The sequence below is a fragment of the Pyxicephalus adspersus genome, chromosome 1 (genome assembly GCF_032062135.1).
Source record: "Pyxicephalus adspersus chromosome 1, UCB_Pads_2.0, whole genome shotgun sequence".
Classification (NCBI taxonomy): domain Eukaryota; kingdom Metazoa; phylum Chordata; class Amphibia; order Anura; family Pyxicephalidae; genus Pyxicephalus; species Pyxicephalus adspersus.
In genome coordinates this window covers 25039495-25062830 of record NC_092858.1, presented here as the reverse complement: position 1 = coordinate 25062830, position 23336 = coordinate 25039495, and the positions used below count along the sequence as shown (strand labels likewise).

At 36.7% G+C, this 23336-nt stretch overlaps 1 protein-coding gene across 4 annotated transcripts in view; it reads right to left on the bottom strand.

Moving 5' to 3' along the window:
* Window positions 1-225: 225 nt before the first annotated feature.
* Window positions 226-23336, bottom strand: part of STARD13 (StAR related lipid transfer domain containing 13) — a 117567-nt gene continuing 94456 nt past the window's right edge. For all 4 annotated transcript variants that reach the window (XM_072404252.1, XM_072404240.1, XM_072404263.1 and 1 more), the window contains exons 4-14: window positions 13736-13799; window positions 8838-10183; window positions 8359-8532; window positions 8091-8250; window positions 5647-5845; window positions 4211-4418; window positions 3497-3611; window positions 2694-2915; window positions 2355-2572; window positions 1626-1802; window positions 226-835 (exon numbers count right to left, since the gene is read on the bottom strand). In XM_072404252.1, the coding sequence (XP_072260353.1) occupies window positions 718-835; window positions 1626-1802; window positions 2355-2572; window positions 2694-2915; window positions 3497-3611; window positions 4211-4418; window positions 5647-5845; window positions 8091-8250; window positions 8359-8532; window positions 8838-10183; window positions 13736-13799 (3001 nt within the window). In that variant the 3' untranslated portion in view covers window positions 226-717. The remainder of the gene's footprint in view (window positions 836-1625; window positions 1803-2354; window positions 2573-2693; window positions 2916-3496; window positions 3612-4210; window positions 4419-5646; window positions 5846-8090; window positions 8251-8358; window positions 8533-8837; window positions 10184-13735; window positions 13800-23336) is intronic.

Here is a 23336-nt window from a genome sequence, read left to right as displayed (position 1 = left end):
TAGCAAACAGAAATGCTTTCAACGGTACGTTTACCAAACACTGAAACACAATGCATACGTACATCAGACATGGCTCTCTATGCAATGTGTGTGAAGGGAATGAGGGGGTGTAATGTGCAGGACTGGTGGTAGAATTTAAGTTGATCAGAGATGGACTTTAATGTACTCTGAAATCTTTCTATACAACACTAGCAAACATTTACACATCATTCATACCGGGACACATTATTAAACAGAATGACAAGTCTTTATTCTCTTATATACAAAGTACCTAAGCAAGGTCCAGACAGTGCAGTGCATTAACAATTGGGACAACTGAAGTACTGTGTCCATATTATTGCTGTATATAGGAGACCACAATTCTCAACGACTTTATATAATACTTGTGGCTGTTTCTAAAAGCATATATACATAGTATGTATAAAGTGGGCAACGTGAAATAAAATATTATGAAAAATGAAACAAAAGAAAAAAGCTTCCACAGAAAGCAATAACTCAAAATTCTTAATTTACATATGTTTGTATACACCTAAAATCCTATTAAATAATATATATATATTTATATATATATTTAGATTACATATTTACATTTTACAATTAATTTAAAAAAAAAACAAAGGTTATTGTTAATAAAGTATCTCCGAGGAATGCTCAGGAGGTCTTTGCATGCACAGCACTGCATTTTTTGTATATTATATAAAGCCACTGGGACAGTCTTCAAATTTTTGTCTCTGGTCCTTCTGTAGTAAGGGGCTGGAATGAGTTGCGAATCCTCAATGCTTCTGCTGCACAGATGTGTCCAAAACATTTGTTATACCAATCCAAACAATGGCCCCTGAAATAAAATAGAGAACATTTCATCAGACTCTGCAAACACATAAGGATAAATTCCATTATACCATACTGATTTACCACTTAGGCTTAGTATACACGGACTTTTTTCCCAGCGTTTAACCTCAGGCTTTTAAAGCCCATGTGAAATCCCAATGCATTCCAATGATTTATTCTACACCTGGACATTTCCTTGAGGCACGTTTATGAGCTTTATCTTAAATGTTGCTTGCAACGTTTACAAAATCAAATGCTGGGTTAAAGCTGGAAAATGCCCAAAAACGGGGGAAAGTTCAATGGGACGTTTTCCCGCTAATAAAAGTGCATATAAACGCAATAGGAACGTTTATATGCATTTTGTAAGACGTCTGTGTAGATCCAGCCTTAAATGGGTGAAATAGGACAGTTTAGATCATGTAATTGATGTTTTTTTGATGCAATAGGGCAACATGTCACCTAATATTCACATCCAGTCCAGCAAGGACCAGGATGTCAGCTCCCATATTACTGTCATGAGAGTTTTCATTAAGACAAATAAGCCATAGACAATTATGTCTTGGAGATTATACTTAGAGGCAGAATTTTTTATCAACTTTAAAATACATTTTATTCTTTTTTCAGTGCCCATCATTCCTAATTATATACCTACATTATGTATTATGCCATATTTTAGGGCTGAGTTAGGTTTATTTAGGCGCTTAATTGCTTTTCATTGTCAAAACATTTGCTTTTGTTTTTGGCATTAGTTATACTAATTCTTGTAACAAAAAAAAAGGGATCAGACAAAAACTTACTTCAGGTCAATCCTGCAGATATGGGTGAGCCTGGATTTTCCAGAGCCACAGGGCTCAATCAGATACCGCATGTCCAGCACAGCTGCTCTCACTCCTCTGACAAGTGGGGCGTCCTCATGCTCCACAGACATCGCCACCAAACTGCACATACCCTTTGCCAAATCCGTCCTCCACGTCCTAAAGATGAAAGACATCATAAGTACCTCATTAAAATACCAAGCGATGCAATCACAATCTCAGCTTTCATCAGTTCAGTGCAATCATACAAAGATGAAATCTGAACCTTTGTTTACTGTATCAAATAATTAGAAGAGAAGGTGCAAACTATTTTGAGCTAAACTATGTGTGTACAACACAGGGCAACACGGAAAAGTGTTTAGATTTATAGTTTATTTCCTGCCAGGACTAGATAATAATCAGGCTATGGGCCAACTAACAGAACATGATAAGAATGGCCTGGAAATACCAATATGGGGTGTTCGTGTTTGTAGACATATACACTGGTAGGCTGCAAGAACGCATGTTTATGTATGTCACGGCAGTCTGTTAGACTGACTGCTAGAATCTATTTGTCAGCCAATAGCTATGGCTGACTTTGATCTCACGCTTTTATGCTGAGGCTAGCAGCTTGGATATAGATTTTTTTTACAGGCTAATATATAAAGGCAATAAATAACACAATTAGCTTTATAAATCTACACTCAGGAATTGCAATTAAGCTCAGCGTACCTTAAAACCACAAATTCCTTAGAAGGATGAGGAGCCATGCTATTCATAACAAACTGGTAAACTTCTGTTTGGTTATCAATTACTTTGATTACTTTTCCCTGCAGAAAATCATCGTCCCATAGGTGGCGCTCTCTTAATAATCGATTTAGCACAATGGGTGGAGGGGCCTCCAATTCCACTGACACCTTCCAGAGCCGTAGAGGATTTCCATCTCCAACCTGAGGAATAAGAAAAGTAATCAGTATACAAACAAATGTTGCAATTTTAATTTTTTTTATACATTTAATTATTGTGTTTTTTACAAAGGTAATAAAGAAATTTTATTAATATAGCCTGTACCTTTTTATAAGCCATGTCAGTGTTCTCTGTGCTGGAAAGTGAGATCCATCCTTTAAATTTATCCCTGGCTTCTTTCTGAAGGTTCTGAATGACATTATCAAAGTAGGCAGCAATGCTTCCTGATTCCTCCTCCAGCTGCTTCCTCAGTTCCTCCATATTGGGAAGATGGACATCAGCATCCACATAGGAATTCCGAGATTGTGCTATTATCTCATGGGGAACCTGCAACAAGCCAGAAAAAAAAATAAGAAACTGAATAAGCAGAAGCTCAATAATTACATCAACAGCCATGATGACTTTGTCAGTGCCCAGAATGATGTCACAACATAATAATATAATAAAATGCCCAGAATATAATTTCAGAGTAATTTTGGATTCACACTAGCAGAGACCATTTTAAATAGTATGTGTCTAGGCACAGAAAAGACCACTAGACTTTATGCAGCTTTATCCTATAGAATCAGAGATTTTCAAGAATGGCACCCAACCATTGCTTTTTTAATTAATGGTTATTAGGAAATGGTGATGAAGGTGTGAAAAGTCCAACTATATTTCAGTTTTCTGTAACACTATAACCATGTTTTACATGTGACTTTAACTGAATTTGGTGAGCTGTTACCGGGGATAATTACATAACCTCAACATAATCCCGGTACCTGATTCCACCAATCCACTGCCACCAAATGTAGCTGAAATCTGCGCATGTATCTGTTCAGAGTACTGGGACAGGTGAATCCTGGTTCTATTTTGTATTTCACCATCATTAGATTCCACAACGCTAGCTATAAATAGAAAACTCTCACCTCAAATAGTCTGTTACATTCCACAATCATGTGTGCCAGGCCCTGTGTAGCTGCCAAGTTCTCATTTAGATCCTTCTGGTCTGGTTTTCCGGTTGCATATTTCTTCTGTATAGATCTGAAAAGTGAAATTATTTAAAGGTAAGCTTCAATATCAAGCTTCTGTATCACTAAGCCATCTTAATAAAAGTGAACATACTCCATGTAGCCACCTATGTTCAATCTATCCTAGTAATTTAGAGGTAATTACCATTACACCGTGTGAAATTAGAAATATACCATATCATAAGAGGATAATTATAATGCTGAAACTGCAGACAAATAATCAGTGAGAATTTTAGGACCTCATCAAAGTGCTGCGGCTTCTTCACAGGCTGCATAGGTCCTGGACCAACTTACAATGATTAACTGCAGTGTTGTCTGCAGGGAGGTTCTGGATCATGGTCTGGTAGGAGTATTTTGATTATAAGATTAGCTTAACAGAAGTTCAAATCTTTTGGCAGATAAAATGTCTCTATGTCTATTTTAATTGTGTATTTAGCTGCTTGTCCTGAGTTCAGCTTTAATATATATATATATATATATATATATATATATAAATTGTTTAGCTGTAACTCCTCAGATCCTAAAAGCAACTGAGATATTCTGGTAGAAAATACATAAGATGTATAATTATCTAAAATCAAAAATATGCTAATAAGTAAGAAAAGTAAAAACCTTGGCGAATTGTCTCTCTTCAGCAAATTGAGGTGGAATAGTGATGGTGCCAAACAGACGGCGAGATTCATGGGGGTCATCTGGTTCTCTTCTACCGAGGTAACATCGTTAAGGAAGCAGAGCAGCGTCTGAAGGACCTCACGATTCTCATCTGACATCAGCATAATGGCCGACTGCACTGCCTGAAGCCTCTGGTCCTTGGGAACAACTGTAGGGATTCAGAGAAATTATATTTAATAATGGCATTCAGAACCATTACTATATTATAATGGTAGTGCAGGAAAAGACACCACCCTTAAGTGACACCATAAGTGCACTTAAGAGCTGCGGAGCACAAAATAAAGGCAACAAATGCATGGTTGACTTTTAAAGGTAACATAAAGTTTTGGTACCATGAGCCTATAGCTCTGTAGATTAGTTTACATCTTGCAGCTGTTACATAAAAATGTATCTAAAATTCTGCACAATAATCCATCTTATCCGAGGACGACCTGTGCACCACAGTACCAAGTTTTACCAGCAGGTGGTGTTGAAGATTTACAGACCATTCTCTAGGTAATCCAAATAACCAAAGCACATTTTTAATTAGTGTTATTTATGTATATATATGACAAAGGTAGTCAGAGGACCTTCCTGTGTGAAAGATCTCCATTTACATATTTCTCATGGATGCAGTCAGGAGGCCATCTGGAGCCAATAGTAGTTTACATAAGAAAAAGATCCCAGAGGTGTAACACAGAGCCTTTCCACATTTCTTTGTTATGCAAAAAAGTTAACTAATGGTGATCTGTTCACACTGTGATACCTATGTATAGGCATCAACCTTAAGATATTAACAACAAGAATCACATTGTAAAACTGAAAGCAGACAGGATACTACAAGCCTAGCATAGGGTATTTAAAAAAAAAAATACCCTATGCTAGGCTTGTAGTAAAAAAAGTCAATTTTAGTATCAATGGTTCATAAATACAACCACTAAACATGTCTGAATAACACAAGATGGTATGGTGCTTCAGCAGGAGACATTTGAATACAATGCTAAGCACCACCATGAACTAGAAAAAAGAATGGGCATTGCACAATGCTCATTTGCTCCTAATGAATGAATGCACATTAATATTATTATTAATAAACAGGACTTATTCAGCGCCAACATATTATGCAGCGCTATACATTAAAAAGGGGCTGCAAATGTCAGACAGATACAGACAGTGACACAGGAGGAGGAGAGGACCTCCTGGTTCTGCATCATCCAGGTAGCTATGGGCTATCATTTGTTTGTTCATATTTTGCTTGTTATGAGACTGAAACCTTTATATTGCTTTATTTTTTCAGGTCCATGGGACCCCTGATGCCTCTAGCCATATGCTGTCATGTAATTTGGCTGTGCTCTGCACACAAATCTGTAAGCTGAGTCTAGACAGTGATCACTTACACTGGTAAATATGCAGAAAAGTTTCTCCCAGTTTACTTGTGAGAAGGGGCTCTGGAAGGTCACGGAAGAATTGTTTCATCATGTCTGCCACATCATACGCACATTGGTCCTCATAGTTTACATTCTCTGGACAGTTCTCATTCATCTGGCGTAGGGCCTGGATTCGAGACTTAACACCGGATTTTCTAAACAAGCCAACCTGTGGAAAAAGTAAACCTTATCCATTACCATGTCGTCCAGGCACAGCTTACTAGTTGGCAGCATTTATCTTCATCAGTAAAGTAAAAAAAAAAGGACTAATTGTAAAATTCCTGATGAAGATCAGACTGTGCTTGTACAGTACTTCCAGGATCTTGAAAACTCATTGTTAGAATTTTTATGTGTAAAATGCATCAAGTAGCACAGACAGAAAGATCACCAAATTTACTGATATTCCTAACTTGCATCCAACATTTTTCATGAGTGAATTCTAGGAACATAGATGTCCGTTTTTACAATGAGTACAATCAGTCATCATCAGAATCTATTTTTATCTGGATTATTTAGTCATTATTCAATAATTATATTTAGACAATTAGTAACTGTCTAGAATCAAGCGTTTTGACTTGACTTGTTGGATGCCTGTTCCAGGTCAATGACTCAGAATCCACTGACTGCCAGGCATGCGCCTGCTTTTCAATGCAATTCTACAAATGACAAATGGAACTCTTTTACAGAAAATCAACATATTCATGTTATTACACCTATTACCGGTATTTATTAACCCATACATCGCCCATACATTACTAGCTACAACTTTTAAAAGCTTAGCCTGGAACTCAATACTATGCACAACATTACAGGGGTGACTTATGAGACCACAGGGGTCTCATAAGTCAACTCGTGGCAATTAATTGGAATCTGTGTTTTATTGAAAATAAATGGTGTCACCTAAACTAACATAAGAGGCACAAATTGTTCATTGTTCAAGAAACCCCTAACAAGCTTCGGAGGAATGCGTGCTGTGCTGAACTATGATGGCAAGCCAATTAGAGAATCCTCTGTATAGATGCCAAGGCCCAACTTCCTATGAAATTGCAATTGGGAGAATTGTACCTATGTAACATGTATTGTACTGGGATGACTGAGTTGATTCACTATATTTATAGTATATATATTTATAGTATAGTTCACAATATATTTCTGAACATAAAACCCTAGCCTTTTCCGTTTCTTTATTTTCCTATGATAGCAAGATTTTTAATAGTTACCTCCATATCAGCAAGAATTATCTTTTATCTGAAATAATAGCACTATTCATTTGTTTTGACATTGTGACATTCATGTCCCAGCAGCTTTTAGCTAGATTTTTTCACGGATAAAACATCTGCCCATTCCATATGTATATGAATACGTCAGTGTTTGCAAGGCAAAAGTTGAGCATACAGCTTTAGCTGTTCACAATGAGCCGTCTCTGGGGAGTTACATGCTCTCTCCCAAGACCTCAGATCTAAAATTACATTGTGTGGGAGGACAGGGAACCAAGCAATCCTTGTTCTAACTGTCCTGAGATCGCCACAAACTGCATTATGTTTTGACAACATCAAAGCTGGCAATCTTATACTGAAGCAAAAGAACATATTTGAATCTAATAGCAAATATAATTTTATTCTCTTGCTAAAATTTATAATATATTTAATATGTATTTTTACTAGAAATTGCCTCAAATAACATGTTACTTTAAAATACATATTACATATTACTTACGTATTAATACATATTAATACATATATTACAGATCAATGTGTTGGGTACATGGGAAGGTTTTATGATTTATTATGATACATTACCACTAACACTGAAATATATACAGTATGTACAGAACATAAAACCTATTGTAAGATCTGAGTAAACAGTGTATGTAACTAGTTTATCTTTTACAGCCATGCCAAATTTTGCGGATTATTGTGGATCTTTGTGTGGTATGTATAAACAGACTTTTTAGTTTCATAGTTCGTTTAGGCAAAGACATGCTGTTAATTCTTATGTTACTGTTTTATTGTGGCCTGGTAAAAATATTACACTGGAGCACCCTATTAATAGATTTACTTTGTGTTCTGCAGATCTGATCTAGGAAACAGTTCCCAATACGAATGCTATTGGGTCAGCAGGAAAATGTTTTCAGTGGTGAGCACGGGCAGTCTCCATATTTCTTGTATGCAGGTTGGTTTTAAAGAAGTCTGTATGGGCTCTACCTACGCACATGGTAGAACAATTTTTGCCACTTCAGCAGTATGAAGAATTCCATTAGGTCTGTCAGGCACACATTTGTGGCACTCTTTATGGAACTCTTATTTTCTGAAACCTGTTATGTTTAAACATATCGTGTGTAAATTTCAGATTTTTTTTTCCTCCTGTTTAAATAGCACAGCACTAACTGAAATTCACAATGACAATCTTCATACCTGATCGAGGCAGTTGCTGCGAAGGTAGCGCATCGCTTGCTGAATACTCTGTGGTAAGGGTTGGCCGCTTCTCTGCACATGGACAAACAACGGAACCCCAAAAACATTTTTATCTTTGTAATCTGGACCCTTCATCCTCTTCATAAACTTTGGTACAGACCTAAAAATTGGATTATCAATACAATTAAAACAATGTAGGCAATGTAGGCAATCCATTGGTAACAAAAAACAAAACACCTTTTTTGAGTTATAAAATGATAATACATACCACGTCCAGCCATGCTTGTTTGACATGGAGTATTTCTCCATAATTGCTGTCAGTCGCAGCAGTGAGAACTTCTGTAGTAGATTCAGCTGCCCTGCAGACTGGTTACTGATTTGAAGTGATGCCAATGAATGGCTCAACCGGTGAGAGATCTGGAAACTGTGCCATCGTAGGCGCCTTGGACAAATATTGCAAATTAAATTATGTTAATATAGTGAGTTAACAAACAACATAAGCAGCTATGTAAAGTAGATGTGCCGCTGTCAAACAATATACCATGTGACTATCTGTGGCCATCTGAGCTGACCACCCAGACATAGATTGACATGAGATCAGTTACTGTAACTAGAACATTTAAAGGTCACAGACAAAGCCACTAATTATCTGTCAGTCAAACCATGGGTCACTTGCTACCATACAAAATATTTACAGATACCATCTAACATTTTATTCATTCCACCAAATGATGTCACAGAAATTACCTTGTCCTTGTTAGGGATGCACCCACTCCAGAATCTCTTCTCTCTCGTGTTCCCGTTGTATCAGATTCATTGAGGGATGCAGCATCCCGGTCTAGATCACTCGGAGTTGTTCTTCCATCAGAAATAGAATTCCCTTCAAAATCTAATGCCATTGGATTTGGCAAGTGAAAAGTAGATGTTCCAGATTCCACAACTGATGAGTTGTCGTCTTGGAGCTCTGGCATAATATCCTTTGACCAGTGATCCACTGATTGCTGGAGTCCATTGATATGTTGCAATACATCATCTAAATGTGGAAAAAGATCATCTTTTTCCAAGTCCATGAGGTCCCCAGTGCTGGCATACAAATGGGAACCTGGAACATTGTCATACACACTAAGCCTGCTTCCTCTCGGACACCTTGACGATGCAACTGTGGGGTCTTTTACACCAAGCCCCTTTTGCCTGCTTATACATATGCTTTCGCCCCGCCAGTTCACCCCACAGTGATTTCCCGAAGGAGAAAGGCTTTCAATTGACAGAGCTTTTGGAAATGTGCCAGGTTTATGGTCTTTTGGAATATGAACTACTAGATCCTCTTGCGAATGAAATTCAATCTTATGACTCTGCCCAGGTTTGGCTCGGATCCCGGCCATCGAGAAAAGGTCAATATCTTCAAGGTACATACCTGATCGTTTGTTTGATTCGGAAACCTCTTTTAAATGTGAAGTGCTCTCAACAACACTCCTTATTTCTGATTTTAAATCCGAATTTCCAGTTACCATAGGGTCCATAGAAGAGTCCAATCCATTTCCTATCTGAACGCAGTTCAAGGATTTGGAGGGCTCTGGCTCCATTTGCAGAATAGGCTCGCTAATTATTAAGCCTCCAGTTTTTGGTGATCCTTTTAATTTTCCTTGGGTGCCTTTGCCTCTGAGGGTCCCCATGCATTTCAGAAGATTCTTTGCTTTTGTATGAGAGGATTTCTCAGTCTTTGCATTCAGCTTACTGTCTGGGATTTCCTTTGGCCAGTATGGAGGTAAAAGGTTAACTGAGTTGGCCTCGGAAATACACATGGTGTCACTGCACTCAAATGTCTCTCTAGAAGCACTGTTTCCAACATATGCACATCTGCAGTCGCTTCCACTGCTACTTCCGCTGTGAATAGAACATATCTCGGGCTCACTGAGATCGGTCAGCACACTTTCACTACTTGTTGTGTTTTTCATGTCCCCGGATGACCCAAGAATTTCTGATCTCCCAAACAGTGTATCAATGTCATCCACCCGAGACCAACGGCGACTGAGTCTTTGAAACGTCCATTTGTCACTGATGGCGCAAAGATCTTCTTCATCTGAATCTTCACTCTAAAATATATGAAAATTATTTGTTAAATTCCCCTGTTTTTTTGCGTTCACAAGTATTGTTTTTTCATAGTTGAGGTATGTAACGTTGTATTTGTATGTAGCTGTATGTTAACAGGATGACACAAAGAATATAAATCTTCGAAGCAGAGTTTACTAAACAAAATACAGCTAGTGGGAGACATTGCTTTTTTTCCTGTAGAATTATGGGACATAACCAAGATACAAGAAAAACAGGTACAAAATAGACACAAATCACAGTAGTATGCATACACATGTAAAACAAGATGGGGCATAGAAATACATAAAACACTTACCTAATCCTCACTACATGGCCACCATGCCATTACCCCACCTATTGTGTACTCCTCCCCCCCACTTCTTAGATTGTAAGCTCATTATGGAGTCCTCTCCTCCACCCGTGTCATTGTTTGTATCTTTCCGTCTTTGCAACCCCTGTTTATTGTACAGGGCTGTGTAATTTAATGGCACTTTATACATAAAGTATAATAAACAATAACTTCCTATTAACACTACAATAGGAGCCAGGTCATTTATTGCCAATACAAACTAAAAAGTACAGAAACAAAGAATGGAACAGGTCAAAACTCTCAATATTCAAAAGAACTAGCCTAGATAAAAAAACTTATTCAAAGCAGTGTTAAAAACTCATATATACTAGAGAGACTCAAGCGAGGCACTAGGAGGAGATGAAAGAGTAAACAGAAAAAACAGCAAGGAATAGACAAGGGGTAGGAAAGATACAAAAGGAAAAAAAAAGAAAAAAGGGCCATGTGGATCGAGCAACCAACTCAGGCTATAGTACTGAGTACAACCCGGACAGAGACCTTGCAAATTCTTTAAGATTGAAGACATCAGAAAAGATTCCAAGATTTACTATTTGTCATCTATTCCAAGGTACTTCCGGTATATATTATCTCATATTCATTCAACATTTTCCTGACATGTTTATGAAGATATATAACATAAATATGAACAAAGAGATTTTTCACATATTTACGGGGATCAAGTAACTCAAAGGAGGCCATATTATTTCCCCAAGAAACTGTTCAATGTCCACAATGAACCTGTTGAATGTCCACTAAATTTTATTTGCAAACAAAGGAGTTATACACATTTGACCAAGTAAAACATATTTATGCAGTCATAGAAGATGAATGAAATATATACATATGAGAGAAATCCATGAAAATTCAATTTTCCTTTTTCTTTTTTTGAATAGAACCCTGAAATTGGATTAGTCTCCATGACTTATTGATAAAAATGACCATCCAACCTAGACCAGGTTATGATAGATAACTGTAGTTGGAAGCTAATTTGCCTCCATACTTTTGTACTGAAATTGCAGCCTCCAGGGCTATTTACACGCCAGATCACTGGAAATTATTTTTTGTGATCATTTCCAGTGACAGATGAACACACAAGCTCCGTGTTCAAACATCACTGTACTGTTCAATGGGGAAGGGAGGGGGAAGGACGAGGAAGTAGTTCCCAATTGGTCATTCATCAATCCGCTGTCGCAGGGGCCACTGTACACATGCCAGATTTTTGTTGTACTAACTTGTTGGTTACAACCATGTGACAAGTGTAAGTAGCCAAACTGTTGTTTGTTAGTTCAGAATAAAATAGAGAAGGATTAAAACCACTGTCATGTTTTTATTGTGTCCCTACCTAACCTATTATCCCTCACTTTCCCTTGAGCCAAGGGGACACAGGAAGTGAAAAGAAATCTCTGCAATAGGCACACACACAGCAATACAAGCTGGATAGAAGTTTATCAATTTCCTAGTGTATCCAAAGTTCTTAAAAGAGAGTTTGGATGGTGTTGCCCACAAATCAGCATATTATTGTCTTACAGCAATGATCTAGCAGGTGTGTATGGCCCCTTACTATATTTTAATCCATACATCTGTTAGCGTCAATCCACTGTAACATCAAAAAAGGCAAAAGGCAAGAAAAAAAATAATTGTTACGTTTCCTATAATGAAATTCACATGTTTCAGTCCTCTGATATTACCTCTGTTTGAAAAAGAGAAATGAGAGCTACCATTATTGACTTGCAGACTGCAAGGTTGTAAATCTAGATTATCTTTATGGCTGAGTCACTAAATACAAATGTCAATAGAAAGTTTTCAGGGCCACTACTTAAACCTAAGAGATGATGGCACCATCAAGATCAACGCATAGTTCAACTTCAGCAGACCAAGTGGTTTGACCAAAGCAATGTTAGTGATCGCACACTGTATAGACGACTAGTCATTTGTGGCCTGGGGAAAGAGTCCCTTGGTGGCTCCGAAAATTCCTTATTAGTGAACTGCTTTGAACAAGCCACTTGGTGTGTTGATGGTGAACTATGCATTCCCAGACTAGACACCAACAGTTATCTGATGCACTAAAGACTTCTGCAGCTGTCTCTAGTATTAGCTTATCAATGGGAACACAATAGCAGTCAGACAAAGTTTTCTATGTAATTGCTTGTCCCTCTGCTTATGTTGTCTGTGGATGGCCTATAGATATTAGAATGTAACCCCATTCTTTCAATAGGCTGGTTCAGGAAACTTTTGTGTGATATCAATAGGTACTTTAAATTGCACACGAACCCATCCAACATTTAAACATTGGAGTCTCTAAGCAGTGGCCAGGTGTCTTCTAAAGATAAAATAAAACTTCAAATCAGAGGATTCAAACAGAGTGAATAATCTCAGGAAAACAGTTGATTTTGGCTTAAATACTCATCCCAATGCACTATGCAAGGCTTTATTGAATACACTTTATAGCATCTAAACATTTTTACAAATTAAACCGATTTCTCAAATTTGAGATATAGATTTTTAACAGAAAGAGGAAGGATCCATTTAAAGATGTTTAAAAAAAACTATTTTGGTGGATTCAATTGTTAAACTATATATTAAATTCAAACCTATTTAATATATTTGGATAGAGTAGGAATGGGTATAATATCTCTGCCACTGATCTATGTCTCTAGGGTTTTACATCCGGGATATGTTTATTTCCCTTTCTTTTTTCAACCTGACTAACTATGTAACTATGAAAAACACCTACAATCTAAAATTTAGCAAAAAATCACAATTAGGATTTAGTGATACATTTTTGGGGAGAACTACAATTTCTTTTAAGAGATGTCCTCTCACCTGCTGGTGTGTTTGAAACCAGAAAGTAAAATAAATTTCTCTCAATGGAATACAAGAATTTTAAAATGTCATGGGTATTATCATTTCCTACTGTATCCAAAATTGCAATGTTTTGGCTTTAGATAAAATTTAAACATAACAACTACAAAATAAATAAAACTATAAGGTATATTTACCCAGAATTCATTTTACAAGTTGCAGTACGAGTGTTTTGTTGCAGACCTATAATCTAATATATTAGACAACAATAGAATCCTGATACAAACTAATATTTACAACTAGACAGAAAAAGTAAAGCTCAGTAAAAAGTGCAGAGCTTGAAGGCAGTTACTCAACTGTAATTTCAGATAATAAAATAGCAATAAAAGAAACAATATTTTACCTTTTTCCTTTGGAGGCTGACATCGAGTTTCATGGATGCACACTTGTTTAATGTGTTCAGTCGTCTGTAAACAAAGACATAACCTTGTATTACAACTTGACCGATGGAAAACAAGGATCTCTTGCGTTTGCCAACCTTCCTATCCTTCCAAAGCTGGCCTCTCATATTTTGTTTGGCCTTAAAGGAATATATCCACGTTTCTTTAGTGTATCTTGGCTACAAAAGCTGCTGACATTTAGCCCAGAATCCTTCATAAATGTTTATCTAATAACATTGTCATCACTTGGCACCACGTCAACCTTTCTGAGAGTTTTCATTAGTATTCCTTACATTTATGGAGGCAGTAGGAGGAGCTTTCCTGAAAAGGATCCAATAGAAGCCAATGATCATCTGCCCAAAAGTTACACCCACTAGCCAGACACACGTGGCCCTGTGAGGTAATGCATTTACAAATCAAAACACTGATTTGTTCCCAACCCCTGTAAGCAGCCCTCTAATTAGATCACAAGGTTTTTTGGGGGAGAAAATCATTTGTGTTCAATTAAGCCTGTCAGACTTTTTTTTTACCTTTTTTAGCATATCTATAGTAGTTATCTGAAGCTACTGAGCCCATTCACAACAAGTTCATACCGGATTGCATCTCTGCAGCAGATTAAGATTTCATTAAACTTGAAATGATTGTGGATTTAGTTTATAAATCTCTTCTTCTACATGAGATTGTTATCTTTTACTACATGATAATATAACTTTGCAATATAATTACGTTTAGGTTACACAGACAAGCAAAAATAGCAAAACAAGTAACAAAACTGACCATTTTACCCTCTATTTATTGAGTAAATAACCTTTACATGGAAAAATGTAAACATTAGAAAGTGACATTAGCGAGGTGTTCTGATCAGTGATATATATTCTTTGTAAGAACAATCTTGAAATGAAAAAACAACAAGCATTTTAGATGAGTATGTATGAGTTCACAATTCTCTTAATCACAGGATCAGTATTCCACTTCACTGTCCTACTACTAAAACAAAATAATGTATTCTTTTTGAAAATATTACTATGTTCATTTAAAAGCATCAACTTTCATAAAACTGAACAAGTACATCTAAAAGCCACATTGATTCACTGAATTATTGCTGAGCCTGTAAATCAGCCATTCCCAATTAGAGTTTCTCCAGGGGTTTTCAAGGGGTTCCTTGAAATTTGGCTGATTGACCTCCCATTTGATCATGTCTGCGTAGTTCTGGGGGCAGTGCCACTAGGTAGAGCCAGCTGCATGACTTTAATGATGTTTTAGGTGTTCATAAAGTTGATATTATTAGCCACCACTGAATGGGGGCATTCCTTCCACTGGCCACCATTTTAGGAGTTCATTTTCCTGATGACTCCCACAAGATTGCTTTAACTAGGGACCCAAGACCTGAAAACAATTTCAAAGGTTCCTCAGGGGTAAAAAGTTTGAGAAAGGCTGATCTAAATCATACTCAGTTTCTTCCTTATAGCACTAGAAATCTGAAGAAAGCTAACATATTTTTTTGAACTGGTCAAACTACCATGTTGGACAACTGGCAGCTTAGGAGAATAATTCTCTAATGCTACCATCATCTATGGTAATGGCTTGGCAATCATTGAGATACAATCTTGAACATCAGAAGTCCTAAATAATAAGATTTTACAATATATTAGGAAATCTTTGTGAGGATTATAGGCATGTGTACACACGTGCAATAATTATCATTTGAAACGATCACTTACGAGGGGAGGGGAAGAATGAAGGAGCGGCACCCCTCTGTACTCTTTCCCCCCTTCACTTCCATTGTTTAGGCACTCATTCATGAAATGAACATGGCCCATCCATCTGAAATCCTCCATGATTTTGTAATCTATAAGTACCTATAGAAAACTCTATAAAGCAGGTTTGTATTGTGGTAATGGTCTTTTAGAGTACTAGTGCTACGGTTCATGGTGAACTTTCACACTTATGTTAGAAAGTAATATGGCAGCTGATTTTCAGTTTTTTATACATGGTCTTAAATGTAAACATGACAATCCGTATTTTTCCATGCGGTAATAATTTGCCTGAGAGAACATTTACCTCATATAGAATTTTAGTGGTCAGACTAGGGAACATTCATAGGTCTCTAGGCCTTATCCAACAACAGCACATATCCCCTGGCCAAACATGTAGGGGGAAAGAGTTGATTGGCAGGGATTTTTTTGCCCCCTTGAGAGACTAGTGCTGGCAATATCCGCTAAGCAATCCCACATTCCTTCTCCATAAACATGTTCACCCAATATAAATGTGCTACACCACATTCTTTTATCCTTGGTAAAGGGGTCTTGGATACATTTCAATCCACACACACAATGCAAACTGTACAGTCATAACAGACTGTAAGCAGCAGCACCTGGTTAAACTCTGCACTGACATTGAAGAACAATGGAGAATCATCCAAAAACATAATTCATTGTCACGGGATCTCATCCAATTGAGCTGTAAACTGTATTACTACAACACATGCTCCCAAGATGTGCTGTGCACAGTCAGGAACCATATTCATAGCACAGGCAGAAGCAAATGAATAGTGGAGGAATTTTAACTAGAGCTCTTCATAAGGCAAAACAAAACAATTGGAAATCCAAAAGTAAATGGAAGCTAGAAAACACCACATTTCTCAATGTCATTGTGTCTTTTGGAAGAGTTCTCTCAGATCATCAGTATTGTTCATCAGAATCTTTTGTACTTTTAAAACCATGTGGGGAAAATAAATAGGTGACAAAAAAGAGGTTGTTACATGTGACAAAAAAACCACCCGGGAGACTGTGAGGTACTGTGTTAAATGCTTTAGCAAAGTCCAAGTACACTGACCATAATTTATTAAAGATCTCCAAGGCTGGAGAAAATACACTTTTATCAGTCATTTGCTGTTTGACAGCAAACGTTTTGAATCCTGAACCATACCCATTCCAGGTTTGCTGGATAACTCAGGTTTACTGATGAAAGTGTATCCTCTCCAGCCTGGGAAAACTTTATTAAATCCAAGTCACTATCAACTGCTACTCCACTGTCTACATGTTTACTTACCTCCACATAAAAAAGAGTAAATTTGTTTGACAACTTCAGTCTTTTTTGAAGCCATGCTGACTATCGCTTTTTTTAGACTTACCAGTCTGTAGTTGGTAATGACTTTGCTCCCCTTTTGAAGATAGGAACCACATTGGCCTTACGCCAATGCTTTAGTACCACACCATGGATTAAAGAGTCTCTAAAAATTAAAAACAATGGCTTTGAAATACCTGAGCTCAGCTCTTTGAGGACACGTGGATGTAATCTATGGGGTCCTGGTGCTTTGTCAATCTTAATTTTGCCCAACTGTTTCTCTATCATTTATATTTGGGGCCATTGTGGCTCATTTAAGGCAGTGACATTGCTATTAGCAAATTGGACTTCAGCTCTGTCATTTTCCTTTGTGTACACAGAGCTAGAAATAGTGTTTACTTTATCCCCAGTCACCAACCTAGAGACACCCTTTAACGGGCCTACATGCTCAGATCTGATCTTTAATTAGTTTTTTGGGGTTTGCCTTACTTTCTGCAACCTGTCTTTCATTTTGAAGTTTTTCACTTTTTATCTCCTTTTTACATATTTTAGTATATTCCTTATATTATTGAAATTATGAAAGTGTTCCTTTTTAATTTTATATTTTTAAATGCCATTTTCTTACTCTTTATGGCTTTTTTAAACATTGGTTGGGAGCCACGTGGGTTTTAATTTCAGCCTCTTAAACTTATTACCCATTGGAATATATGTTTCAGTGTGTTTGTGTAGAACAGACTTGAAACATTCCCATTTCTGTTCTGTGTTCTTTGGGGAGAATATTCTTTATAGTTATTTTATAAATTATGTATTTTAAAAACGTATAATATTTATTATAATAATAACAACATGTATGTAATTTACAGTTTACATTATTTTTCATATTTTTATATTATTAATGAATAATACTGATAATATAATAAAATAATAAGTGACCTTTGTTTACACACATTTTCTCATTTGTGCTCTGATGTAGTCACCATGCCACATGTGCCCATACTAATGAATAATGGTGGCCATTCTATCACATTATGCAGACATACTGTGCTGTTATGTAATGATGTGAACTCCTGTCCTGTCCTGATGCTAGGACAAGTGCATGTAGACAGGAAGTCATTAAAAAAAGGAAACTGGAGGGAATTAGTAACACTACGATGCAAAAAAAAGTGAAAAAAGTATTTAGTAAAAAACAAAAAAAAAAAAAACAAAACATGTTAAAAGTTTATGATACACAGGGTTTAGCAAACAAAATACATTTTCACATTTTTCCCATGTGCTGCTGCATTATGTAAATGCACTCTTTAACTGTTAATGACCATCCTGTTGCATTGACAACCAGTTCATTGGAATGGGATGACAACATAATGCACTAATATAAATGACATAACATGTGTTGATGTGCACGGATTAGAGCACTGCACCAGGATGGATAGATGGGAAATGGGCCCTTAAATATCATCTAGTTAGGGTTAAGCTCTACTTTAAAAGAAGAACAATATACTGATCATTACATGCCTGACATGAAGCTTGGTGGAATGTTCATTTGTACAATTCTATCTGCTTATCAGGCAGGCCTTGTTTTCTAGAAGCTTTAGCTTGGAAATGTTTTTTTTATCCAGTAGATGTTTCCAATAAAGATAAGCTATTGGTTCACACATACAATACAAGTTTTATCACAGTTTCACTGTAATTATTTTGATTTACTGCTTAGTAGAATAGAAGTAATCCTCAGACAAATCCAGTTTCTTCACAACTGTCCCTTTTCAACCTATCTCTAAAATCAGGCTACAAATTTAGAAGCAGAATGGATTGAGAATTACCTGTGCAGTCTGAAAGACATGCTAATGATTTCAAGTACAACAAAGTGACTTCAGGGAATGTTTAACTGATAAAGACAGCTTATTCTAACAATGACATATGGTGAATATGTATTATTATACTTTCCGCAATATAGATGCTCAAAAACAATTATGTTATTAGTCATGTTCTGGTGGTTTAGGTTCAAATTACCAACATTCAAACCATATATTTGTATATGAGAGCAGGCACCCACTACTACAACAGATGGGTTTACATTTATTAGTTGTGTTAAATAAAAAGTGCAATATGAAGAAACTCACAGCAACCAATCAGACTAGTCTCAAATGCAGACTGATAACAAGTTTTATCTGATACTGCTTTGTTTGCTGTCTGCAATGGAAATACTCCTTTGTTTTATAGGCCAGGGCTATATTACCACATTCACACCTGTTACACCTTCCTGACATGTCTTTCTCTCAGCCCCAGTGGAAGTTGACCACTTAGTGGTTAAAAAGATAATTGCTAAAAACCCAGACACCTTACTTCCTTTAATGTTTCTCTGGGTTCCCCTTTTGTTTCATGATATTCAATGTACAGCGCTGCGTAATATGTTGGTGCTATATAAATCCTGTTTATTAAGAATAATAATAATAATGACCTACAAGTGTGTCTCACCCCCTCCCATGCTGTCCTCATTGGGGGCAACATCTACAAGATTCAATTATATGGAATAAAGAAAATTAGTGGTCAAATGTCAAGTGATTGAATTCCACTGCCAACATCCCAGTAACACAGTTGAACAAAATCACATTGATGGGACTTTAAAGGCAGTTCACATAAACTATAAATTAAAAAAAAAAAAACAGATTTTTATTGTAGTACAAAATATATAAAAAAGATCTCAATCAACATACCTAAAAAAGGTCCAAAGTAGCACCACCTAGGCAATATGGTGGGTGTATTAAAAGACCATTTTGCAGAAGTAATCTGCTTCATAAGGGATAAATTGACCGCACACAAAGTATCAATATTCGGGAGTGACAAGACCTGGCATAGGATGTAATACAAGGAGTAGGGAAGACAGCCTCCCGCAGTGAGGGAGGAAGACTCAATCCAGGGGAAAAGATGATAACCACAAGGTGCTCTTAACCGATAATACAGTTACATATTTTGATATTGTATGATGTAGATTTAAAAAATCAACTCAGCATATCATTGATGAGTTAATCGGCAAAGGTTTTGGAAAAAAAAGGAAACCCCAAAATAATAACGTTGCTGAGTATAGTGAAGACCTGGATCCAAAGAGTCTGCCTCCAACAGCTAATCAGACCCCAATGAGAGGTCTGATATCAAGCATACATGCTCTGTAAGCCAGGAATGTACATTCTTATTGATAAATGCCCTGATGATCTGAATGAGGTAGTTTATTAATAAGAGGAGGATGTGTGAAGCAATGAAAATTCAGACTGACCTGTTGCTTTAAAACCCTCAATTCACAAATATAATGTATGTTGCAAAATGGAACTCCCTCATGTCAAGCGAAGAAATACAAACAGTCCATTTGATATTCTGACAGTGAACCTGTGAGTGTACACAGTTTGGCAAAGTGAAAAATTATTCACTGAAATCTTTCTTGTTCTATGATGACAAACAATGGTAAACTGATTTATGGTCCATAGCTTTTTCCTTTAACTCATTTCTTATGCAGATCATCTGCCAGTTAACTTTGCCTCAAAAAAAAAAAATAAAACTTTACAAGTTTTAGTATTGCTAATTGTTAAAACGTATCTCTACCAAAAAACATACTTTTTTTAGACTGGAAATATTTACCTTCACTTGTTACAAGGGAGACACAACAGGTAATAAATCCAAATATCTCCAAATGTTTTGGCTAGAGATACACTTTAATATCCATTCCTCTCTAAGGACAGCCATAAATATGCAAATTTCTCAAAGGTTCTCCAAATGTGGACAACAGAACTTGAAAAAATGGTGGAAAGCTTGTTTTACTTTCCATTGAGATAATTAAAAAAATGTAATGTCAGGTTATTGTCACACCTGCCCATATATTGTTACATTTGTCATACATATGTTACCTGCATGTATGTGCCATCTTAGTGGGACTCAATATAATTTCTGTTCAGGAACCCATTGCTGACTGTGTCTGCAACTACTGTCCTCAGGCTGAGTAAACATGGTGACCATGTCAGTTCCAACACTTACAATGAATTGTTCTATTTATTTATATAGTTAGGTGACATTCTGAAATACAATTGACAACCACACTCCTGGGCAATCACTGTTAGGCATCTGGAAGCATTCACTAGTGCATTCGACAGACGTTTGAATACATTTGTCATATGCAGTTTACAGCCATTGTATTTTTCCACATTTGTTTTACACTGGAACATGGAAAATTTTTATGCAGTTTTACTCTATTGGGAAACACATTTCAGCCATTTCCAAAAGCAGTTAAATTTGGTCCCATTCAAGTTTAGAGAAGTAGTTCAGCAGAAGACAAATATAAGACTATATGAAGCTTCTGAAAAAATGCAATAGAACTACAGCATATGCAAACACCTGTACAAAAAGGGATTGTGTGCTCCAATTTGTTTTAATGGTAACCAGGGCTTAGTGGTGGTTATGCAATCAAATGCATCTGAACTTAGCTTTAGCCTCTGCTTTCTAAAGCTGCGTACACACTGCCAATTTTTGTCGTTGGAAAGGATCTTTCACGATCCTTTCCAACGACAAGGGAGTGCATGATGCATGAACGGTGCTGTACATACAGCACCGTTCATGCTCTATGGAGAGGGGAAGGGGGAGAGCGACGGAGCGGCACCCTGCTGCGCGCTCTCCCCTTCACTTTCATTACGATCGGCTGTCGTCCATCGTCCGTGGATCCGGCAGGTCGGTCGTCCGGACGATGGACGACACCGACTGTACACACGGCAGATTTTGGCATCGGCCAATTATCGGGCGATAAAAATCTGACGTGTGTACGTAGCTTAAGGGTTTAGTCTGCATTACAGGTGCAGAGGGGTGGGTTATAATACAATTATTTTTTTTTTACTTTTACAAAATCATGGAAACTCCTTGCTACATCCATGTTATACATCATCTTTTATGTTGGGGAAAAAGTTACTTATTTGATGTTTTACCTTTTCTGTCAATATTGGAATTTTCCCCTTTATAAAAAAAATAAATAAATAGGCATCCTTATAATTAGTGTCCCTTGTATTGCATGCAGTAATCTGTATGTGTTACTTTAGATAAATACGTGCTTTTCTTGTGTTTCTGTAGCCTCTAGCAGTCACTATTAGCATACAAAGATAGTATTAAGATTGTGATTGAACTGTCTACCATCAATAAGTTTATGGTTCAGGAATACTAGAATCCTATTAGATAAAATATAAAGTCTTTGTGGTAATGATGTAATGTTTCAAGATAACCTCAAAAAATCCATCAACTGCTTACTTAGTTTGTAATACTTATTTTACAGGAAAGCTTAGATTGCCCTGTACACCACACACTACATTTATGCAATAAACACATTAACTGGTTGTATACAATTTAGATGGGCCTTGTTTTGTGTTCCCTGCTGATGGGATAAAAACTCTGATGTGATGAGTCAGGTCAGACACTTGTTCCAATTCACAAGGATATCAGCAATCTAAATGACCAATTTGATTATCTGGCAGTCCAGACACTGATAGGAGTTCAGCCAGTAATTGCGTTTTACTGACCATGGCTTGGATTCAAATATCACATTTTGAGTGATGTTGAAAATATGAGTAGTACATATATAATTGTATATATAAATATATATATATATATATATATATATATATATACACACACATACGTGTTTTATAGGAGAATAAACTAACCAAAATAACTTATTTATTAAAATATAATCAATGGTCTGGTTATGGAGACAAATTCACACATCAATTACCAGTTGTAAACAGCAAACAGCTGTGGAAGATTTGGCATAGAGTTGGAAAAATAATTTAGTTTACATGTTCTCCCTGTGTTGGCATGGGTTTTGTCCCGGCAAGTCAATGTACCCCACACCACCAAAAAAATGCAGCTGGGTTAATTGCCTACCCTGGATATTGTCCTTGGTATGTTCTGGAAAAAATGCAGCAAAACCAAAGTGCAGCATAGGCTGCCACTTGCTGGAACGGATATGGTTGGGTGAAAATAATAATACAAGAATAAAACTATATAAATGCTTTCTAAAATATAAAGTTTATATGTTAGAAAATCCCAATCTGCACAACCACACAATATCTGACAATAATGTGTTGAAATATAGCCTTGATGCAGAGTCCCTTAAAACAAGATAACTCATTGGTCCTGATTTATTAAAGCTCTCCAAGGCTGGAGAGAATACACTTTCATCAGTGAAGCTGTGTGATCCAGCAAACCTAGAAAGGATCTGGATTCAAAACATTGGCTAACAAATAGCAAATCACTTTTAAGAAATCCATTCCAGGTTTGATGGATCACCCAGCTTCACTGATGAAAGTGTATTCTCTCCAGCCTTGGAGAGCTTTAATAAATCAGGTCCATTGTGTAAATAAGGCTATTAGGAGACTTTCTTTTACAGGAGACAATAGTAGGTAAAGTTTGTGCCCTGGGGCTTTCTCACAGGTTTTGTTTAGTGTTTTGTGGTTTGTTTATTACCCAGGTCAT